The 22,375-nt window shown below is 37.7% G+C and overlaps 1 protein-coding gene across 50 annotated transcripts in view; it reads left to right on the top strand.

Moving 5' to 3' along the window:
- ITCH (itchy E3 ubiquitin protein ligase) overlaps window positions 1–22,375 on the top strand; it is a 98,388-nt gene that overhangs the window by 33,506 nt on the left and 42,507 nt on the right. For all 50 annotated transcript variants that reach the window (XM_085241594.1, XM_085241567.1, XM_085241546.1 and 47 more), the window contains exons 5-18: window positions 237–374; window positions 2,431–2,473; window positions 5,199–5,368; window positions 6,543–6,777; window positions 7,990–8,085; window positions 9,433–9,607; window positions 10,660–10,726; window positions 12,568–12,652; window positions 14,207–14,335; window positions 14,949–15,021; window positions 15,987–16,058; window positions 17,741–17,829; window positions 18,432–18,591; window positions 18,866–18,999. In XM_085241594.1, coding sequence (XP_085097720.1) covers window positions 237–374; window positions 2,431–2,473; window positions 5,199–5,368; window positions 6,543–6,777; window positions 7,990–8,085; window positions 9,433–9,607; window positions 10,660–10,726; window positions 12,568–12,652; window positions 14,207–14,335; window positions 14,949–15,021; window positions 15,987–16,058; window positions 17,741–17,829; window positions 18,432–18,591; window positions 18,866–18,999 — 1,666 coding nt within the window. The remainder of the gene's footprint in view (window positions 1–236; window positions 375–2,430; window positions 2,474–5,198; window positions 5,369–6,542; window positions 6,778–7,989; window positions 8,086–9,432; window positions 9,608–10,659; window positions 10,727–12,567; window positions 12,653–14,206; window positions 14,336–14,948; window positions 15,022–15,986; window positions 16,059–17,740; window positions 17,830–18,431; window positions 18,592–18,865; window positions 19,000–22,375) is intronic.

Here is a 22,375-nt window from a genome sequence, read left to right as displayed (position 1 = left end):
TGCATTTCTCCTGTAAAGATACACATTTCTTTAGGCAGCAAAAAGCTTGTGTTCTAGTTCTCCCTACTTTGTAGAAATAATAAGTTTGCTGACACCTGGGAATCATTAGCTGTACCACACAAGGTGTAAGAAATTATGCAGAGTGCTAGCAGAAGTTGTGTATTTTTTCTTGATTGCTGTGATCTCTTTCATTATATATAAAGGATAACCCTGACTTTTTTCTTGTACTTTTTCAGTTGATCAGGTAGTGGTAACATTGCATCTTGTTGGTGACAGAGAGCCAGCAGAAGTGGTAGGAGATTTGTCTGTCTGTCTAGATGGGATGCAGGTAGATCCTGAGCTCCTGACCAATGGTGATGCCTCAAGTACAAGAAGTAAGTGACTTTCAGCTTAAATGTACAATCTATATAATATCTGGTAGACAAAGATTTTTTTTTTCTTTACTGAATGCTTGAACGCAGTGTTTTAGTAATGGTAATGAGTGGTTTATTTAACTTGGTGCTAGTAGAGACCAGAGCTTTTATGTGCTTTTATTTGAGGTGGAGTCATAATCAGCAAAGATTATCAGCATTACTGTAATGTAAATAAGATCAGCACCTTAGTTTTCTGAACTTTGCTTACTTTATCTAGCAATTACGAGCTACCATTGTGCTTTACTTTAATGAAAGGCTTTAGCTTCCCTCAATTTTCGTAAGCCTATAAGCAAAAAAGCAATATAAAATGGATAAATTTAGTCTCATCATAGTAAGCATTCTGGCTAGGAAACAGCTTTATATTTAATTTTCATTAGATATCTAAATGAAATGCTTACACAGATTTTTGCTGGAGAGGGAGATCCACTCTTTTTTCTGTTGAATTCGTATCTTCGTTCTCAGGTAACAAGGAGAATTTTTAACTGAAAGTCTTCAGTAAGTGTAAAATGTGTCATGACATTAAAATAAAAGTAAGGCATTGCAGTTCCTTTGGTTGAGACAGACAAAAGTGCATTTCTGAGGGTGATGCAGTGTGCAGACTAGAACTGGATGGGAGGTGATTTCCCCAGGATCAAACAGGCTCTCTGTGGTAGAAACCAGCTGGATGATGAGCTGGCTTGTGCCAGAAAAGTGCTTTTGTTTTTTGAAGGACTAAATGAAGTCAGGTTCTGATTGCATCCAAATATGTAATTGTGCTAAAAAGATTGATCATGTGCTCTGATGGAGTGTGATTTTTGTTGTTTGTCTTGCTTTTTCTAAAGCAAGCCCAAATACTGTGAGGCTTGTAGAGCAGGGCTGGAAGTGAAAGTAACAGATTTCCCTGAGGTGCAGTACTTGGAAGAAGTAAAAGCACAGTTGGAAACCATTTCCTTAAATTAACCTACTGAGAAAAAAATGCTAGTAAGTAGGAAAAGTCATGCAGATAGTGGAACTGAATACAATACTCCAGAATGCAGGCAAGTGTTAGAAAGCAGTTGAACAGAGGGTTCCAAGACAATGAGGTCTGAAGCAGATGAGAAAAGAGAGAGATCTTGAAAAGATTCAGTGTAACATATTCTAGAGTGGAAGGGCACTGGCTGGCCCTGCATTGTTGCCTGACTGGCCTTTGAAGTTAAGTTTGTGTTTCTGGAATTAGAATCACTTCCTTGAACAGCAGGTCAGGGTAAGAGTTTACATCCCACTTTTTGGCTTACAGCTGCAGTAAGTTCCCATCAGAGCTGATAATTGATTTCCTTGTTAATGGCATTTGTTTAATTCAATGGAATGAAGTATTTGTGCTATGGACGTGAGCGTTTCAGTGTTGCATGTTGCAAGTGCTGGCACAAAAGGCAAATATTTGCAAGGTAGCTGAATAAGCAGTTGAAAAACGTTTGCAAATCTAAGCTGAATTGCTCTAATACTTTCTGGAGAGCAGCCAAATTTGGACCTGCTTCAATGCCTTGATGCTTCTTGTGCATAGAGAAAGGGAATGGTCCAGGTCAGAGAGACCTCTTCTCAAGCAAACAGCTGCAGGGGTTTGCCAGCCAGCCAGAGAGAGGATTTTAGAGGAACTTGTCCTCCCTGCTCTGCCTGCCCTCAGAACAGGGACAAGAATATGAAAAGTGAGTTTCAATGGAAAAATGACTGCTTGGTACTGCTAAGAGACAGAAGAGAGTTACAGAACTGTGTGCCTTTGGCAGTATTCATGCAGTTGGATAAGGTAGTGTTACATCTTCCATAAGGTGAAAATGTTACTGCTTTTGTACTTTGTGGCAGCAGTGCTTTAAGAAAATGCAGACACACAGATAGGTGTGACATGTGGACAGCCTTAAAAGAAGCCAGTAGATCGGCAGCATGTAAGTGTACAGCCTTGGCATTTGAGAGGAATCTGGGCTTTAAAGACTTCTGCTTTGTGTGCTTGGAAGTGATTCCAAATGTTGCTCATACTGCTGCTGTCCTTTTATTTCTGGTATTTAAGGTCCTACGCAGAGTGACAGCTCCAAAGCAAGAAATGAAGCTCGGTAAGACTTTTTTCCCTTGTTTTTTGCACTTAATGTTTGCATTTCCGAATGAGGGACTGTATGGTTTACAAACACGATGACTGAATAATTTAAGTTCTGAGCACATCCTTAAAAAAATTATACTATTGTGCATTCAAATATTTAATTGTCTTTGAAAGCAAGTTAATTGTAACAAGTTTATTTAACATAACTAGCAATAGGAACCTTTTTCCAGAATTAAGCAAAACTGTTTTGCACTAGCTCAATATAATGTGAGAGCGTTGGCTTTGCATTCAGTAACTTAGTATTTGCAGATTTTTCTTTATCTGCTTCATTTAAAATGTTGGAAAACTGCATGGGCTGTCAGTCTTGGGCATCAGAACAGGTGCTTTGGTTTGGCTGAGTCCATCAGCACATACAGTTGGCATGTTTTAGAATTACTCCCAGGTACTGAACCATAGCTGGAAAGGGTGCATAGAAGGATTTAGGTTCAGTTAATCTTCCCTGAGCAATTAAGTGTGTTGTTATGAGGTGCTTATGCATCCTACTGTCTCTGTTATGAGGACAGCACCTTGTGTTAAGAGTGCTAATGTTGATGAGACCAGTAAGGTTTTGGCTGCCACAGCAGCTTGCTTTGTAAATTTCTGCCTTAAAGAGGTCTGAAATAAGCATGATGTTGCATTGGCTCTCATACATGAATCTACATTCCTAGTTCAACAATTGTGAGCCTCTTCACATACGTTATTCTTGGATTTATAGCTCTTCTGAAAATGCTTGAGCTGAATGCAGATTTTCAGTATCACAGGCAAATTCTGTTCTGTTTTGAAGACACGTGGTTGAATCTCTTGACTTCACTGTCCTTACTGTGAGGAGCTATTTCAGGGAGCATAGCAGCAGTAGGTGTTATTTTTCTCAATGAAAGCTAGCAAGCTGCAGTTTAGAGCTGGTCTGAAAAGCAGTTGTCTCACTCCAAAGTACAGAGTATTTCTCCTTCTAATGTGAGTGCAGCTTCCATTCTCGAGACAAGGATACAAATAAAAATCCCAAAATAAAAAGATTTATTTGAGATTTCATTTCCCAATGATAGATCAGATTGCATAAAAATAAATATAATCTTTAAAGAAGTCCCACTGGTGCACAAACACCACGGTGCATGCTTTTTACATTTGTTTCACAGCACGGAGGTATCAGAACTCTATTTTGCTTTGTTAAGAAGATACCAAAAGATAACAGTGCAGTATTTGAAGATTGATTTGGGATTATGTCCCATACAGCTTAGTGGGACAAAAGTGACCATATTTAACCTGCAGTGGGCACCAAGCCACTTCAATTAGTTTCCAGTTCTACGAGTATTTTAAGTACTTGTACAATGTGCAGCACTCTCAGATGAGATCTGGATTAGCTAAGTTGATCTGTAAGAAAGCAGAACTCATACCTCACTTAGCTGAGTAGTCTGGAGTCTTCCTATAGAAGTTTTACATAGTTCTGTTTCCTTTTTTTGCTCAGAAAAATGCTTCCTTGCTTGGGGATGGAATGCCCAATAATAGTAATAAGAGCTTGTGTGGTTTTAGTACCACCTAATAGGGCTTTTGGTGTTCCTGAAGGATCCCTTTTGAGGATCACATAAGTGCTCTGGAACATACCTAGCAGCACTTACTGCTGTGTGTATAATTACATTTCATATGCACCGTTGTCTGAAAATGCCTGGTCTAAGTACAGAAAAGATGAAAGGTTTTACTTTTGACAGTAAAATTCAAACAGAAGCAGTGTACTTCCTAGGGCCAAGGGAAAGTGAGGCTGTAGTTCTTGCAGACTTCACATCCCCAGTGATTTGTACATCATGGTCATTTACTTCAGGGTAGTTGTAGCATGGTATAAATTGTCACGTGTAGCACACCTAGTATGGGGCAGAGGTACATTTGGCATTGATATTGAGGTCAGACATAGGTGATTCTACTTGATCTCTTATGCCTTGTGGTTTAACTAGGCCTACCTACTACCTACTGTGTGTTTATAAGAATGTAATTTTAAAGGCATTGGTCTGAAATGAAACCTGTGCTTTTGTTGCTTGTGGCCTCTGTATTTGACCTGCCAATCCACTAGATTAACTGAATGCTTTAGACATAAAGGTGTAGATGCATTTACCTCTGCTCAGTGGAGTACAAATGTATCAGAGTAATACACTGCTAGATGTAACTGAACAGAATGAAGGAAGACAGCTGTTTCAAGTTCAGTGCTTGAAAAGTTGAGATGCTGATTATTAATTCGTAGCTCCTCATCAAAATCTTAGTCCTAAATTCTCCAGCAATATCCAGAACTGAGCTGAGGGGGAGAATGTGTGTGTGTAGTTAATTTGTGTAAAATTTGTAAGCATTCTGTTTGTTCTGAACGTATGCTTACCCTGTGGAGCCAATGCATACAGGCTGTTCTCCAGTCTTAATCAGCTTCCCATCTCATTAGAGACCAGTGGCGTTCATGGGAGGAAAAGGTTGAGCAGCAAAGTGCAAAGGGCCTGAAGGCAGGTGTATGGAGTTGGGTAATGAAAAAGGAGATTTCCACAGCTGAGGTCTTGTACGCCTCGGGTAAATTCTCAGAGTGTTTGTACAGATTTGTAGGTTTTTTTATAATTATCATGAATGTAAAAATCTTATCTAGCCATAATTCTTAGATTCTCATTTCTTTTATAAAACTTGTTGTCATGCATATACTCTTAGAACAGTTCTCCTTTCTGTCTTTTCCTGCAAAGGACCAACTCCAATGGCCTTGAAAGCTCTGAAGATGCTGCTTCAAATGAAAACAAGGCTGTTAATGGCAGTGATTCTCCACTACTCACAAATGGAAGCTGCAAACCTTCTCGACCTCCCAGACCTTCTAGACCACCTCCACCCACACCCCGCAGACCCACATCAGTAGCTGGTACGTATTCTAGGGTCAGGCATCCACTTCAGAGCTGTGGATTCTCTGTACAGTCTTAAAATGAACATAATGTTTCCTGATGTGTGTTTTTAACTACAATTATTTTCATGGTAAATTCTTGGATATATAACTTCTATTTGAACAGTTTGCATTCACTATCATTGTTCCTCTTATGAGTAATTTCTTGTTTCCATGACTGATAAGAGATGATTGTAGTGATTCTGCTAAATACGTTGGAGGTGGTGCCAGAAGAACATGAGTGAGTGCCACTGTTGCTTTCAGTTAATTTTAATGAGACCTGTGAACAAATCTGCTGAAGGACTTACAGAACTGTCTCAAGCAGATAACGTTGGGGCTTGAAAGACTAGTAGTTTGTTTCTACAGTCCTGGTTAAATTATTTGGAACAGCAGCACTTCAAATGTTGATTGCATGAAAACAAATGCACTTTTTAGTCTATCTTAGAGTTTAGAAACTCCAAAACTTGAAGACAGTGCGAGGTGTTTTCAGGTTAACTCCTCCACATGCACACACTACCAGGTGTTTTGGTGATCTCATTGTCACAGTTGATAAATGCTGAGGCTGGATGGAAAACTAGGCTGCAGTAATTACTTTAAAAGATAAAGGCAGTGTAGTTTAGTAATAAGACTTGTGTATAGTTCTTAGTACTGCCTACCAAATGGCCTGCATGGGAAAAAAAATCTGAAAGCGTTTAAAGAATGCATGTATTCTCCCTTCCACACCCTTAATTTTTCCACGTTGTGTCAAATCTCTTCTTGAAAATGTTAGGCATACTGCCTCTTAAATTGTTGCAAGTAATAAATGGGAAATCCATCATTGCAAGCAAGTAGCTTTTTTTTTATAATCATCTAGTGTTTAGAGAATGCAGACAAGTTGCTTTAGTGAATCACTTTTCTTTGTAATATCAAAGCTGTGCAACTGATAGCAGTTCTTGGATTAAAGCATTTTTACAGAGTGCAGCTAAGTTGCCTTTTTTGTGTATGTGTGTGTGTGTGTGTAGTAGAAAATGTGGCTGTATGTGTGCACTACTTCAAACTACCACCTTTTGCACGTTTACTTTTGTGACTTTTGTGAATTCTGAAATAGGTTACCAATAAGGAGAGAAATAGCAATTAAAGATATTTTTTTTTTCTTCTGACATGCCTGGCATCATAGGAAGTGTAAATGGTTCTCCATCCACGTCCACAGAGAATGATGGGGCCAGTGCAGGTTCACTGGCAGGTGCAGCTGCAAATACATCTTCAGAACCGAGCCCTGAGGGGGCAACAGCAGCAACAACAGCTCCTGCAACGGCTGCACTCACCACACCTCCAGTATCAAGACAAGTCCAGCCAGTAAATCCTCCAACTCAGGCACTAGCTACAGTCAGTCAAGGTCCTCTTCCACCTGGGTATGCGCTTAATGAATTTTTCTGCTGCCTTTTCTGTTTTCTTCTTTTAAGCATACCAAAATACGTGTAACATCTGTCTTTTGCTGCATAACAAAAACTCCCAAAAGCTTTTAAAGTGAAGGTTTTCTAAACTGTTTGACCTAGTAGACCTTCAAGTGTGTGTGTGTGTGTGTGTGTGTGTGTGATTAATCAAGAAAGGAATTAAATTTTAAGTAGTTTTGATGCTTGTTGTGAACTGCTAAGTCAGTGAAACAGAGGTTTTAAATAGTGAGACAACTTGCTGTCTTCAAATTAGAAGTCAAGTAGTAAGAAACTGGTATAAATAAAAAGGAAAGTTACTGTTGCAGGACATAATCTGCTCTGTGGATTTAAATTTTATAGTTCATACACTGCACCTCCTGAGAGCAACGTGGGCACAGTGAGATATTTCATACCCATGTGGAATTTGTCAGATGATTGGTCTCTTGCCTCAAAGATATTATTTAGATTCTTAACTTTGTCTCTAAAAACTAGAACTGTTTCTGTACTCTGAGTGAGGGAAAGCAAAAGCTTCCTAATGTGAGTGGTATAATAGGTGAATTATTACCTGCTTTAATTTGCCTGCAGTTAAAGCAATAGGTGGTTGAGGCTTGGATTACCATGCTTACAGGAGAACTGTGAAGGCAATTTTGAAAACATCAGTTGTTGCTTTACCATTTTTATTTCATTAGAAATGGCAAATTACTGTGCCTTTCCCTCCATGGTGCATTTGATACAAATACAGGTGTAAGTCAGCGTCCCAAATGCTGCAGATTCAGAAAATGCAACTTCAGTGCTCTTCTGATGAACTGCTTATATGTAACATGTGCAACATCTGCATAATTTAGAGATTTAAATTAAATGAGTATTATTCTAATAGGGTATTATGCTCCACTGATGATTCTGCTCAATGCATTACTGATCTGTTTGGTATTGAATACATAACACTGCTTGCTAAGGCAGCATGCACATGCACGAATTTTAGGTTTAGTTTATCAGAACCTGAAGGTGGTTATACAGAAAATTAAAAAAAAAAAAAAAAAATTGTTATTCTGAATGCTTCAAGTGTTTTACTAAGATGAGCATTTTACAAAACGAAACGTTTCTCATCCTTTACTGGATCCTTCATACTGTTGAGCAGCTGTAGTAACTCCACGTCGAGATAGAAGTGATTAAGTGTCATTTTGTTTTCAGATGGGAGCAAAGAGTAGACCAGCATGGTCGAGTATATTATGTAGATCATGTTGAAAAAAGAACAACATGGGATCGGCCAGAGCCTCTTCCTCCAAGGTAAGCCATGTAAAGGCATCTGACTGCCTTGGATGTGCCTGGACTGGGTGCATCTAAAACTGACTATCAATTTACTACAGCTGGAAAGCACATTTGTACATTGCACGTGAACAGGAGCAAACAATTTATCCAGTTTGTTTCCGAAGAGTTCTACAGTATGGAAAGGAGTTGAATGTCGAAGATAATGAAATGAGATTGCTTGTCAAAAGAATAAGCAAGTGGGAATATGCTGATAAATGGGTGAAAACAGTAGGCACCCTTGACTGTGGAAGATAATCAAACCACAGGAGGGTGTTTTGTGATTAAGACAGCTATTAGCCTGAGCATGAATGCTCTTGGTTACCTATTTATCCTGAGGTTATTGCTTCCAGTCCTTTGATCTTGTCTTAGCATTCCAGCTGTTAAGTTACTATGCTCTTATAAAGAATCTTTAGTTTTTAGGTGTTTCCAGCTGTTAGAACAGCCAGTGATGTTACACTTTGTGCAGGTGGCATTCTCTCATTTGTTATTCTTCTTTTTTTGTCCATACTGAAAGAAAAACACAATTGTTGTATTGCAATTCATTCAGGCTTAAGTGATTCACGCATTGGAGAATTACAAAGTAAAAGCACATGGGACAGTAAGGAGAATTATATTTTAATGAACAAACCAAGCTGGCATAGAGTAAAGGGAACCTAACTGTTGTATTCAATTATTTTTTTATTTTAATTTTGAGAGAATTTGTTATTGTATTATTAAAACTTACTCAAAACCATGGTGGTTTTATTCAAACTTGGGGATTGGAATAAGATGGTCTTTAAGGTCCCTTCCAACCCAAGCTGTTCTGTGAAGTTTGGGGACTGAAATATTGAGGGTGAGGGGGGGAAATCCCCCTCCTCCCCTGGCAAACAAGGATTTCTGTCCAAACAGATTGAACTTGTTGAAAAGAGCGTGAAGAAATCCTGTATTGTACCACTCAACTATCTGAGTTTTTCTTCTCTTTTTATGAGAAGCCTGCAGATTATTGTCTTACAGATTGGCTGGGGTAAATGCAGTAGTAAGAGTACAGTACTGACAGTGTTTGGGGTAGCACTTGAAGGGTAGGTTTTAACCTTTCAGTGCTTAAACTGAAAGTGCAGGAATGGGAATGAATCTGCCTTGGGAAGAACATATAGGGGTTATATGTGATTTTAGCTCTTTACATAGTGTTAGTGGAGAGTGAAAGATGAAAAACACCTCTATTAATGAGCCCATGCCTCAAGTCTGCTTCCAAACATAATGGCTGTTTGCCTGTAAGTGCTGCTGAACCATTACAGTTGTCTGCTCTTGAGAACTCGCAGATCTAATTTTATTGTTAATTTTTTAAAGCTGGGAGCGACGAGTTGACAACATGGGGAGAATTTACTACGTTGACCACTTCACGAGAACAACCACGTGGCAGAGGCCAACATTAGAGTCAGTCCGAAATTATGAACAGTGGCAGCTGCAGCGCAGTCAGCTTCAAGGAGCCATGCAGCAGTTTAACCAGAGGTTTATCTATGGGGTAAGAAACACGGTGCTGGCTGTAAAAGCTAAGAGAAGCACCTTTTCTGAGTCCTGAACCCATTATTCTCTCTTCTGCAGATTGAAACTAGGTTTATACAATTGTTTTGAGCCTGTTTGTGGGTGACTTCTTCCAGCAATGATTCCAGGCTTCGTTGCAGTTTATTCTTTAGATGTATTGTATCTTTGAGTTTGTAGCATGGTATGAAGTAGTAATTGGTAACCTTGGTCCATGTCCTTGCAGTGGCTGTAGACAATGTGATCGTTTTTACGTATAATACCTATATAATATATATTATAGCTGAATGTATCTGATGTTCTTTGGTAAAATTTATGTCTAATATTCATAAAATTAGTGCTATTTTATTTATATTGCAATGGCTTAGCCAAAGACTGGGAAGGAAGGCAGGCTCACAGGACACGTTTCTACTCTGAGTAAAGTGAAATGAATGCACTCAAGGCAGAGGAATTGAAGATAAACCTTCCAGAATTGCAAGTGTATTGTTTGCCTCAGAATAGTAGGAATAATGCCTATAACAGTAGATGCAGTGCCTCTGAAATAGACTACAGAAACTGAAATGCTACTAGCTTGTCAGGAACAGAGCAGCTTCTCAGGTGCTAAGGAAAAGAGTACTGTATGCAGGAATGAAGTGGTTTGCTTTCTGATTGTTTTGGGTACCACTGTACTAATTTCCCTCTGTGTAGGCAGGGGCACTTCACAAAGGATAATTATTTTCTTGGCTCTGCAGTTCATGAAGCATGCCAAAGGCTGTAAAATTAGCTAACAGAAGAGCTTAGTACCAGGAAACAAGTGAGGCCAAAGAAAAGACCAATTTGTAATGAACTGTATGCTCTTTGCTTGCAATTTCCACCTTTTTTTTTTTTTTTTTTTTTTTGAGGAAAAAAAAATTGTTGGCATTTTTAGTTATATGTAAAATCAACAGAAATGCATATATACTTCAATGATTTATGATGGCTGCGTTAGAACATCTGGAAAGCAAATGGATGGTAGCTGGCCATTATTAATGCACCGTTTGTTTGTGTGACTTTCAGAACCAGGACTTTTCTTCTACTCAGAACAAAGAATTTGATCCCCTTGGCCCACTGCCACCTGGATGGGGTAAGACTGATTTGAAATAGTGTTTTGTAAGGCAGTGTAATTAGACATTAAAGCATTAAAGATTTCTGCCAAGTTATTTTATCAGCTTTTCTAGGCTACTTTTGTTTAAATGAAAATCTAGATCATTTTCCCTTTCAAAATTAAATCCAATCAAGCGTTACGTTAAAATGTCAAGTCCTGACAAGGATGTGCAGTTTTGAAGTGCATTAGAAACTACAGAGTATTCTGTTTTTTCTCAGTAATTATTGTGTCACAATAGCTTCTTTCATACTGTCATCCTACTTTTCACCACTTTCATTAGGCAGGGTTTACCCCCTCTCCCTCCACCCTGGATATTTATTGCTCTGAAAAGCTTTTATAATGATAACTAATAATCATTCCTGGACTTGTCCCTCTCCCTGGAATAAATTTGTTTGGTTTTGTACTTCACAAGTTTAACAGTTTACAATTAATGCAATTTTTCATGCATATGTCTACAAAAATGTAAAAGTTCCTGCTGTGATTGTGAAGCAGATGTGAGAATTCAAGTTTCATGATACACAGGGCAGTGTTCTCAGGGTTGTTTAATTTTAAAGCAAGTGACTGCCTGTCAGAGTTAGAGTTGGGTTTTTGTTTTTTTGTTTTTCAAACATAACTATTTAGATTTCTGTTCTCATGTAGATGCAACATCATGCCATAAAATTCTTGTGCCCTCACATGTGCTTTATTGCACGACATATGCAATATTTCAAAGCATGTTTTTCAGGCTGATGTTGCTTGGGAAGCTATGAAACTGCATTTCCATACTGAGATGAATTCTGCTGCCAGTGTAGCTCCTGTAGACAAGTGTCTACTTCCAGACTTCCCTTGTAAATTGAAGCTTTTTACCTATGATAGTCAAACTTTGGCTTTTTTTTGTAATTTGTCTTCTACATTCTGCATGCCTCGTAACTCCCTAAATAAAAATGCTGTAAAGAAATGCCAAATGATCCAGAAGACCAAATCCTTGCATTTATTGTAAACAGTTTTCAATCATGGACATATATTTATCGGAGTGAAAATCTTGGAAACCACATTCACTTTCATTTCCTGTCTGTTACATGAGTATGAAAGATGATACTGCTGTTCCCATACCTTTGTACTTTCTTGATTCTTTTATGTACCTCTGCAACCTCTTTTATCTTCATTGTCTATATGGTTTGTGAAGCGTGTAGCAAAAATCAAAGCAGCTGGGATTTCTTGTGGAGGAAACAGCTTCTGGTTTTGCTTTCTTCCAATTATTTTTTCTTATTGCTAAAAAAAATAGCGTAGCAAAGGATCTTAATAGGGAAAATCATCTTATCTGTGTTGTAATCCTTATACATTTTTAACTTGGAAAAATACCTGAAAAAGCTTTTTAAGAAGTGCAAGCAGAAGGCCAGTGTGTGTAATGAAGGGTGAATCTCTTGTGATTAACTGTTTCCTTCCCACAAATGTTTCTGTTGTTACTATGATGTCCAGACTCTCACTGCTACAAGCTGCACAGTTGTAGACAGCTGATCTTTTCATGGTAATAATTGAGATGCTGAGAAATTCTGCATGAACACCTTAAGTGCAGCTTTTCACTGAGGATGGGTGATGATGCAGTTTCATATGATTATTAGCAGTTGGCATTATTTAGGTAAACTCCTATTTGTGAATAGACTAGTAAGGAGTAATGTCAATGAAAGTGAAAAGCTGTTGTGTCAAAGGAGGTACAGGGAAGCTTGAACACAGGTGAGGCTGTGGCAGGCTCTGGTAGTTGGATTTATTTGTTTTATTTAATGTTTCAACAGTATGGTAACTTAGGTCTTGAAATTTGTTTTCTTTTTTTATATTTTTAGAAAAGAGAACTGACAGCAATGGCAGAGTGTATTTTGTCAATCACAACACACGTATCACACAGTGGGAAGATCCCAGGAGTCAGGGGTAAGAAATCAATTGCAGCTTCTTGTAAATCTGAAGTGAAAAAGTAACAAAGTAATGATAATAAGGGCTAGGTGATACTGCCTATGGCTTAAACATAGGCTGTCACAGAATCAGAGAATGGCTCGGTTGAAAAGGACCTTAAAGATCATCCAGTTCCAACCCCCTGTTGTGTGCAGGTCACCAACCAGCAGCCCAGGCTACCCAGAGCCACATCCAGCCTGGCCTTGAATGCCTTCAAGGATGGGGGCATCCACAGCCTCCTTGGGCAACCTGTTCCAGCGCATCACCACCCTTTGTGTGAAAAACCTCCTCACACTATTGAATCCAAATCTCCCCAGTCCCAGTTCAAAACCATTCCCCCATGTCATATACGCAGTTCTCAGACAGTGAATATTAAAGGATACCACTGAAATGAAGATTGTCAGAAATATCACAGAGTAATAATAGAGTTAGCAGGAAAATCTTGGTCAGCAGCAATGAGTTAATTCCCCAGAACAGTTCCTACTATTTTTCTATATTGTATATATATTTCTATTGCTGTGGGACAGAGAGAAGGATTTTGTGCATCCCGTGATGTAGAAGATTCTGAGTCAAAATATTATTTATCAAACAGACAATAGCAAAGAGATAGAGATGAAAACACAAACTCCAGGAACCGCAGCACTTCCACCTTATCATTTTTTAATAAAATAATAATTAAAAAAAAACTACTACAAAAGAAAAAAACAAAGAGAACTTGAGACACCACCACAAGTAATTGATTACTGTATTACTGTTTAGTTTGGGGTCCAGTTACTTTGTCTCTCAGAGGTAGGAAGTGAAGAGAAGGATGTTTTATCCCAGATTTTCTGAGTGAGATGAAAACTTCCACCAGGTGAAACAACTTCACCTCTCCCTTACACAAGAGGAAGAGAAGCGGAGGTGCTAATAGCCGTAGCCAGAGATGATGGCCTTTCCGTGTCAGGCACATCTGCAGCAGCTAACTGCATGGAAAACACTATTATTTCTAACAACCACCCAAATTCAAGAAAAGTGGTCCTACAGTGTCTTTCCATGGGGGAAGGTCTCTGGGAACACTTTGGTGGATACTACTCAAGTTTTCCAAGTATTTCAAGATACACTTACAGTGATATCAAACTTGAGTTGGAAGTTGTCAAAAAATTGTACAAGGCACTGTTTGTATTTTCTTTATGTTCTTTTATTTTTGTCATTCTGAAACATGAAGCTTTTGACTACTGCAATTATATGTGAGGTAGCTAAAGTACTTACTAAGGCAGTGCCAGTTTCAGAGTAAAAATGTAATAAATGACAGTTTCTATTTGCTGTTATTCTCGATAATGCAACTGAAAGAGCTAAAAATGTATTTAAACAATCACTGTGGTCTGAGAGCTGACTTGAAAATTGGAGAGAAAAAGGCAGAATAAAGATTGAATGGGAAGTTTCTCAGTCCACACTTCCAGATGCACTAAAATTTTTACCGTCTCCAGTCACTGATCGGTTGCCTTAATTGTGTTAAGTTGCATGAAGTTCCCATGTATTTTCTTGTACTCACAGTCAATTAAATGAGAAACCCTTACCTGAGGGCTGGGAAATGCGATTTACTGTGGATGGCATCCCGTATTTTGTGGATCACAATAGAAGAACCACTACATACATAGATCCCCGCACGGGCAAGTCTGCTCTGTAAGTGGTTTTTGACTACTAGCTTTTAAATGTGAAGTTTAACAGCCATCAGTTTTAAAAGTTCATTTCCTCTTCGTTTTGTGTACATGTGAACTTTTTATTTCCTTTTTTTTTTTAGTCCACTGATAACTCCTCCTGAAGAGGAGTGTTTTGAACACTTCAGAATTGCCCTTGATAACCAGTATATAAGACATGAGGTTCATTGGTATTTCTGATGACCAGATCCCTTTCTTCCATTTACTAGTCTTTCTTTTTGTAAATACATTCTTTCTTTCTTTGCATTTTAGGAGATGAACTGGAATTAAAACCAGAACTTAAGTACAAACTTAAATTAACCAAATGGTTAATGACATTCCATTCTTCTTATTATATTTTTAAATACAATTAATAGGTAGATATACTGTTGGAAAAAATGCTGCATATACACTTTACAGTTTAAAAGGAGAGGTTTTTTTAGTTTAAAAACAAAAAAAAACCCCAACGTTCTCAAATGAAAAGAATATCCAGCCAGAAAGCCAACTGAACCATGTAGCTACATAGACAATAAATTAGCAGACTTTTTCTTAAATTATGGAAACACTTTTGAAATTCTGTCTTCTTGCATTGGTTCCAGAGACAACGGACCCCACATAGCTTATGTGCGGGATTTCAAGGCAAAGGTCCACTACTTCCGATTCTGGTGTCAGGTATGGATTTCTTTATTGGGAACATTTCTTTCTTTTTTCTGTGTTCTGCTGACTTGCTGTAAATGAACCACTTATTCAATGCTGTACAAATAAGATTAATCACATTAAATTAATCAACCTACTTTAAGTGAATTTAAAAAGGAGAGAGTGAACACCAGGCCTGTATAAACAGATGCAAGTGGGAAGGCAGCTTTAAAACTTGGTATAGAAAACCTACATTTATTTACAGTTTATTTTGCAAACTGCTGAATTAAGAATGCAGTTTTCCTTGTGCTGTTAGTAAGTGAATGTGTGAAAGCACAGTATTCTAAAACACGGTTAATACACAATGAGGTTTCTGCACAAATGTTTCTGAAAGAAAGTGCAAGGTGTCTGACGTGAAACACGTGTGTCTAAGCTTGGAAGAACATACTGTGTTAGAGATTGGTATGTCCTTCTGTCGTAGCAAATTGCAGTTAGTCCTGGTCCTTTACATTCTGCAAATACCGTAGGACTGTGTAACTTGGTACCTTGGAAAGAGTCTTAGTTTTAACTGCTTCCATTTTCAAAAGTCCATGAATTATAGTTTGAAAAAGCAGAGTGGAGCCTAATTTTTCACTTAGTTCAGAATTACCACTTAATACAAAAAAAACAGAATGTTTTTTTGTATTAAGTGTTGTGCTGGAAGGCCTGCTGATTTAGACTGTGTGTTTGATCTTAATGTTTTCCAGTGTTCTGGCAGAGTACACTTTGAAGCTGTTCAAAGCAGGATCAGAAGGCCTGTATACCTGGCTGTAGGTCTCAGTTGTGGAAGCAATTGTTCTTGGAGTAAATTAAAGTGAAAGTGTCTTGATTGCTGGCTGCTTATATAGATTAGTGAAATCTACCTTTACCTCTTAAAACAATGTATATAGTAAACTACAGTTAAAAGAGTATTAGAAACATGAAGTGATTGTGTATCTCACCTCTGAAAAATGTCATTTCAGCAACTGGCAATGCCACAACACATAAAGATCACAGTGAGCAGAAAAACATTGTTTGAAGACTCATTTCAACAGGTATTGTACTAAAACATGTTAGTAGTGGGCATGAGAAGTTGAAATGAAGAAATCTGTTATCTATGTGTCATTCTTAATGCCCTGACACCTTAATGATGTTATTTGAATAGAGACTAACAAAAACAAGCATGGCTGTATGCTAACTATTAGTATATCTAAAGGTCATGCAAAAATGTGAAATTCTGTCTCCAAGTGTCACTGTGTCCATGAAGCAAATATATATATATATTTTTTTTTTTTCCAAAACATTATTTAAAATCTATTGAGTTTGTTTTGGGAGGAGTGCAACTCCCCCTCCTCTGGTAGTTAGCATGCTCTGCTGTGTTGGCACACTTATCCTGTGTTACATAAGCACAGTTTTGTACCAAAATACATTAAGCTGAACTTTGTCTCAGTGTTAGAGATCTTCAAAAGAGTAATGAAGTGGTTGAAAGAAAACAGAAATGATTAATTGTATTTGAATTACTAGTAGCAAAATTTCACAATGTTTAGAGATCTAAACCATGCTTAAAATTTGTTTCTGTACAATATGTTAAGTGCTTTGGAATTCTCGTTTTACTTTTTTACTGTTAATTGTGGCAATAATCACTTCCAGTGCTTGTTAAATAGAAGCTGAGAGCAGCTGTTTTTCAGTTTGATAGAGAAACAAATTTGAACGTGCAGAAACAACATGAGATTCTGCTTGGTCAAATAATAAAGGGGGCTAGTAGCAGATAAAACAAACCCTGGAACTGAAAATTGACTCCAAACTAATTTCTAAAATTGCACTTTGTTATTTTGTAGTAATTGTAGAAGTAATGAAATTATGTTATTACTGGAAAGAAGCAGGAGAGAGACAATATAACCATGTAAATGTCAACAAATCTTGGAATTGATCAGTAGTTTAGATGATGTAACCACAAAGACCTAACTTGCTTAGTTCAGCATTTGTCATTAGTAGTTATCTGTGTTGGAAATACAGAATTTGCTGTGATGATAACTACAGCCTAGTAGAGATTTTAAAATAACTTTAATCCAAATTCTATGCCTGTCATTGCAAACAATTTTGATTGTAGGTGTTTTCTGTTTTGTTTTTTTTTTCATTGCTTTTTGCATTTTCTCTTTGCTGCTTGTAACTTGGGTACCACTCAGGTACCATTCAGTATTGTATTTTAAAAATCCTGAATTTATGTACTTTGGCCCCGTGTTATTTTTTGGCTGTTTTTTTTTTTTTTTTGTCAGGTACTTATGTACAGACTGTTTGCCTAAGATGAGTATTTGATTTGCAAATTATTATTTTTCTTTCTTGTTAATCTGTGGAAATATGTTTGCTACTAACCCCTCAGATGTAATGAACGTTGGGTATCAGGAAAAACTTTGTTACAGGAAGGGTTGTTAGGCAGTGGAATGGGCTCCCCAGGGAGGTGGTTGAGTCACCACCCCGGATGTGTTTAAAAACCATTTGGATGTGGTGCTCAGGGCCATGATTTAGCAGAGGGCTGTTAAAGTTGGGATAGGATAGTTAGGTTGTGGTTGGACTTGATGATCTTTAAGGTCTTTTCCAACCTGAGCAATTCTGTGATTCTGCTATTCCATGAATTCATGATTCATTGAATGCTGCTTGGTATAGTAAATAGTAATATGCCCAGCCAATGTTTGTAGCTGTTTTCTTCACATAAATGGATTGTTTTTCTTTTACTAAGATAATGAGCTTCAGCCCTCAGGATCTGCGGAGACGTTTGTGGGTTATTTTCCCTGGTGAAGAAGGCTTAGATTATGGAGGTGTTGCAAGGTAAGCTGAACTAAGATGATGAATAATGGTTTTTCCTGCAAGTTTTTCTGAAGGCTTCTCTAAAGTACATCCTTGAACTGCAGTGCTTTCAGAATATTAGCAAAGCTCATTCCTAATCTTTCTTTAGAATATCACTGCATGCCTTAAAACTGTTTAAAACACTTTTCAGTTCACTTTTAGTCTGTCTCAACAGATGCACAGTTCATTGCCTTTGTCATGATTGTTGATAACCACAGTAGAGGTTTACTGAAAATGGGTGGAAATCTACTTTCAAGTCAAACCTCTTATGTGAATGGAATGAGAAGAGCATAAATTAATTAGCATTGCCTAAAAGTTTACAGTTTAAACCCATGATAGCATTTTAATTGCCTGTTTTACAAGGAGGAGCCATTTTCCTAATCACTGATGGTAGGGTAACATTGTAACTTTGCTTACTAAATGATCTTTTTTCTTAGTTTCAGTTCAGTTTAGCCATACTTCCTGGGAAAGAAGTCAGCTTGACTACTTGTGTTAGCAAGTTTTTAGCTCAGCTTTCAGCTTATCAGTTCGTTCAGCTCATTTTTAATCTTTTGAAATGTACTTTTTGTTGTTTGTGATTTCAGGGAATGGTTCTTTCTGTTGTCACATGAGGTTTTGAACCCAATGTATTGCCTGTTTGAATATGCTGGAAAAGATAACTACTGCTTACAGATAAACCCAGCCTCTTACATTAATCCAGACCATCTGAAATACTTCCGTTTTATTGGAAGATTCATTGCCATGGTATGTTCAAAAACAAAGTTATCTCTGGAATTTTTCCTTTAGATATTTTGTCATCAAATGAATAATTAAAAGTGCATCTTTGAGCTAAAATTTTTACGAGGTGTTTGTATATAACTACTATGAGTATAAATGAATCAAACATATTAGCAGCTATAATATTTTGAGTTGCTCTAATATTGAGCTCTCAAATTTCATTGGTTCACAGTACAGAATGTTGTCATATTGAGTATTCAGTCATCCTTTGCATTATTTTGTCTGTTTTCGTGTTCTTCAGGCTTTGTTCCATGGAAAATTCATTGACACTGGTTTCTCTCTGCCGTTCTATAAACGTATCTTAAACAAGCCAGTAGGACTCAAGGATTTAGAATCTGTTGACCCAGAGTTTTACAACTCTCTCATCTGGGTAAAGTGAGTTTGACTTGATTTTGTTCTTGAAATGGCAATAAAATGTTTATTTTTCACTTATGCCAGAAAGGAAATGTAAATTTATTACTGAAAAAAAAAAAACCAAACCACCAGTGAGCAGTAGGGTATGTCAGCTACAGTATAGTAATGGAACTTTTACCATCATTTAAGATACACAGATAATTAGATATGCAAGACTTCATTGCATTTTTAATTCACTGGATATTCTACACAGCATCTTGCTTTCTGTTTTTCCTATTTTTTAATAAATCTAGCTGGACAGAAGTGGTAGTCTTGCATGCTGTTACTAATAACATGAGTAAATTCCACTGAAACTGGAAATCAGCAAAAGAAATCAGCAAAAATCCTTTCAGTAATGCTTTGAAACAGCTGATTGAGTTAGTTAGAAAGCACTTTGGTGCTTACAGTGACTTGCAGTTAGCAAATGTAGCTTATTATTTGCTGTCATGTAATTCTTATGTCAGTCGTACCTGCATTTTTTACTAAACAGTTAATATCAAGGGTTTAAAGTTAATTCTTGTATATTTTCTAGCTGTTGCTGCTTTTTTGCTCCCAGGTGAATGATTTAAGCCCATTTCTACATCTAGCCTTCCATGTATGCATTGTCAGTCATTTGTATGCTCTACATTCGTATTCTTTTTGAGTCCTCCTTCACTCCTTTGCAGATTTCCTCTCTAGAGAGCAGTAAGCAGAAAGGATGTGGAGTTTATAGACAAGAGCAATTTTGGAAATGTCATAAAAATACTACTTGGAAATAATTTTAACCAACATTTAGTTTTAAAGCATTGTAATTCGGTACTAAATTTATAAGAGCAGGGTTGTTATGCACCATTTGTTCTAATAACAGTGGTGATTTTCTTTTCCTGACAGTTAAAAGCAGGAATTGGGGGCTGCAGAGTACAAGGGATAAACAGTCAGTTAAAAGTTCTACTGCTATAATAATAAATAATAATTTTTTGAAAATCTGAAAACTTAGGCTGGTTTATGTGTCTAGAGAGGTAAAACGTATTTCACTTGAGAATGATGAAGCATTTTTTAAAAAGCTTAGGAGGTGAATGCATTTTTTAACAGCAGAAATATGAAAGACGAAAAGTAGTGAATCTCTGGTGATGAATCTTGGGATTGTTAGCAAGGAAGAAAGGGTGAAAGAGCTTTTGAGACATCTGCAAGTTGAAATAGGAGTTTTGGATCAGTTTTGAGAAAGTAGCATGTTCTGTGCTGGGTGATGTGCTGCTAGAAGGTGTAGTAAGGGAACATTTCATTAGGAAACGTCAGTAGTTGGTATTTGAGTAAAGATGCCATGAAATTGAGACCTGAAAGGGAAAACAAGATCGAAGGCTTGATTCTTGTGATTAAAGAATCTCAAGTAGGTGTGTTTTTTTTTTTCTTTATAAGAAGAACCATTTGTTATCCTGTGACTTACTGGGTTTTAGAAACCAAGCAAATACAACAGTGAGAGAAAGGCAAGGTACTGGAAAGAAATTTACAGTAATTGGTTTTTAATCCAGGGGAAGGAACTTGTGAATAAATTCTAATAAGTACCATGTGTAACAAAATTTACCTTAGGAACAATGTCAATCCATTACCGTTCTGTGGGAAGTCTAAGAGTGAAGGAGAAGTTTTAACCTTCTGTAAACATAGCCACCTCTTTGCATTTGTCTGTGTAGTACAGGTGAGCTGGACACTTGTTCAGCACTATCATTTGCACGTTTCAAAGCAGTGTTTTGGTTTTTTTTTAATGACATCTGATAACTTGAAGGGCTTTTGGTGCAGAAGTCTATCTATTCTCTGCATGGTTCTTTTGATGCATGTGTTACTATAATGGATCAAAAGAGAGCACAGAGCCTTCTGAATATCAGTGCTAAGCTGCTTGTCAATGGCAATGAAGAGAACTTGTAGACATTACAGATTACTTTTTCCCCCTCCTCGCCTTTACTTCAAAGTGCGCAGCATTGCCAGATAGCATTCAGGTGACAGTTTGTGTGAGCTTTCCAAGTACAAAAAGTTTGAGTAAGTTTGCAAGTAGGACCAGCAGTCCTACCAGGAGAAGCTCACATAGGAAGGAGGGAGCTAGGAAACTCAGAACTTGTCAAAAACAGCTTTTGCATTTCACTCTAACTGCTAGTTTCAAATTCCTCCACTCTGCTGGCTGCATATGCTTTTATTAATTTACACTTAAGTATTTTGAGGGGTTTCTTTTTGGCTACTTTGGCTGTTGGGATTTTTTTTTTGACTTCTAGTTCATTGCCTCAGAAAAAAAAGCGATGAGGAAACTTAGGGCTGTAGCAAGAACTTTTCTGAAAGCTATCTCTAGAGAAAATACAAACTATCTGTTACAGTATCTGTACTGATACAGAAGTCTTCTAATCTGGAGTCCATGAAAGGCTTTGCCCCTTTTGAGTAAACACGGAAGTATGTGAGCGTTTCAGAGAAGAACTTTCAGACCTCTGAGCAGTGTGCACTAAATGCAGAGGTCAGCAGCTGGACCTGCTTACCAGCACTGCTGAAGGAAATGACCGTAAACGTGCAGTAAAAAAATCACACCTGGCAGGGAGGATACCATTTCATTAATTACCAAAAAGCAAATGATGCAAGTTCCCAGGAAGCTTTGCAGTGATATTGAATCACTTTCTGTTCTGCCTATTAGGTGTTTGTTTTTCTTGTTCCCGCTGTTTCAGAAAATCTGCAGAATTACTTTGTTTGGAAAGACCTTGAGAGTTCGTCTAGTGAGGCCCCTCTGCTCAAGCTGGGTCACTTAGAGCAGGGGTCTTTCATTTGAAAGGAAGAAGTAATTTTATTTTGCCATCCATCAGCTCTCCTAAGGTTTCGTACTGTATTTTGGAGAGATCAAATTGAGAAGCACCGTTGCATCGCAGCACTAAATACATCACGGTGATGTTTTCAATACTGATGTTTCTATGTTTATAGTTCAGGACATTTGCATTTTATGTTGGGGAAATGTTCATCAAGTAGTGGTTTCACCAGTTATCAACAGAACACACACTGTGCTGTCACTGCCCCTTCTCAAAGGAAGAGGAGGGAGAGAAAATGTGGTTGGAAAATAAATGAAAGAAATGCTCATAGGTTGAGATAAGGACAATTTAAAGGAAAAGGAGGAAAAAGAAAAACATCAAGCAAAGGCCATACAAGGAGAGAAAACAATTATCCTCTGCTCATCATAGAGTGGCCTGGGTTGGAAGGGACTTCAAAGTCCATCTGGTTCCACCTCCACTGCTGCCAGCAGGGTTGCCAGCACTAGATCAGACACCACCAGATCAACTTGCCCAGGATGCCACCCAGCCTGGCCTTGGACACCCCCAGGGATGGGAAATCCACAGCTTCTCTCAGTAGTAAGCAG

Source organism: Meleagris gallopavo, chromosome 22 (assembly GCF_905368555.1).
Source record: "Meleagris gallopavo chromosome 22, MGAL_WU_HG_1.1, whole genome shotgun sequence".
Classification (NCBI taxonomy): domain Eukaryota; kingdom Metazoa; phylum Chordata; class Aves; order Galliformes; family Phasianidae; genus Meleagris; species Meleagris gallopavo.
Note: the sequence above shows the minus strand (reverse complement) of the source record. Positions and strands in the feature narration are given on the sequence as shown.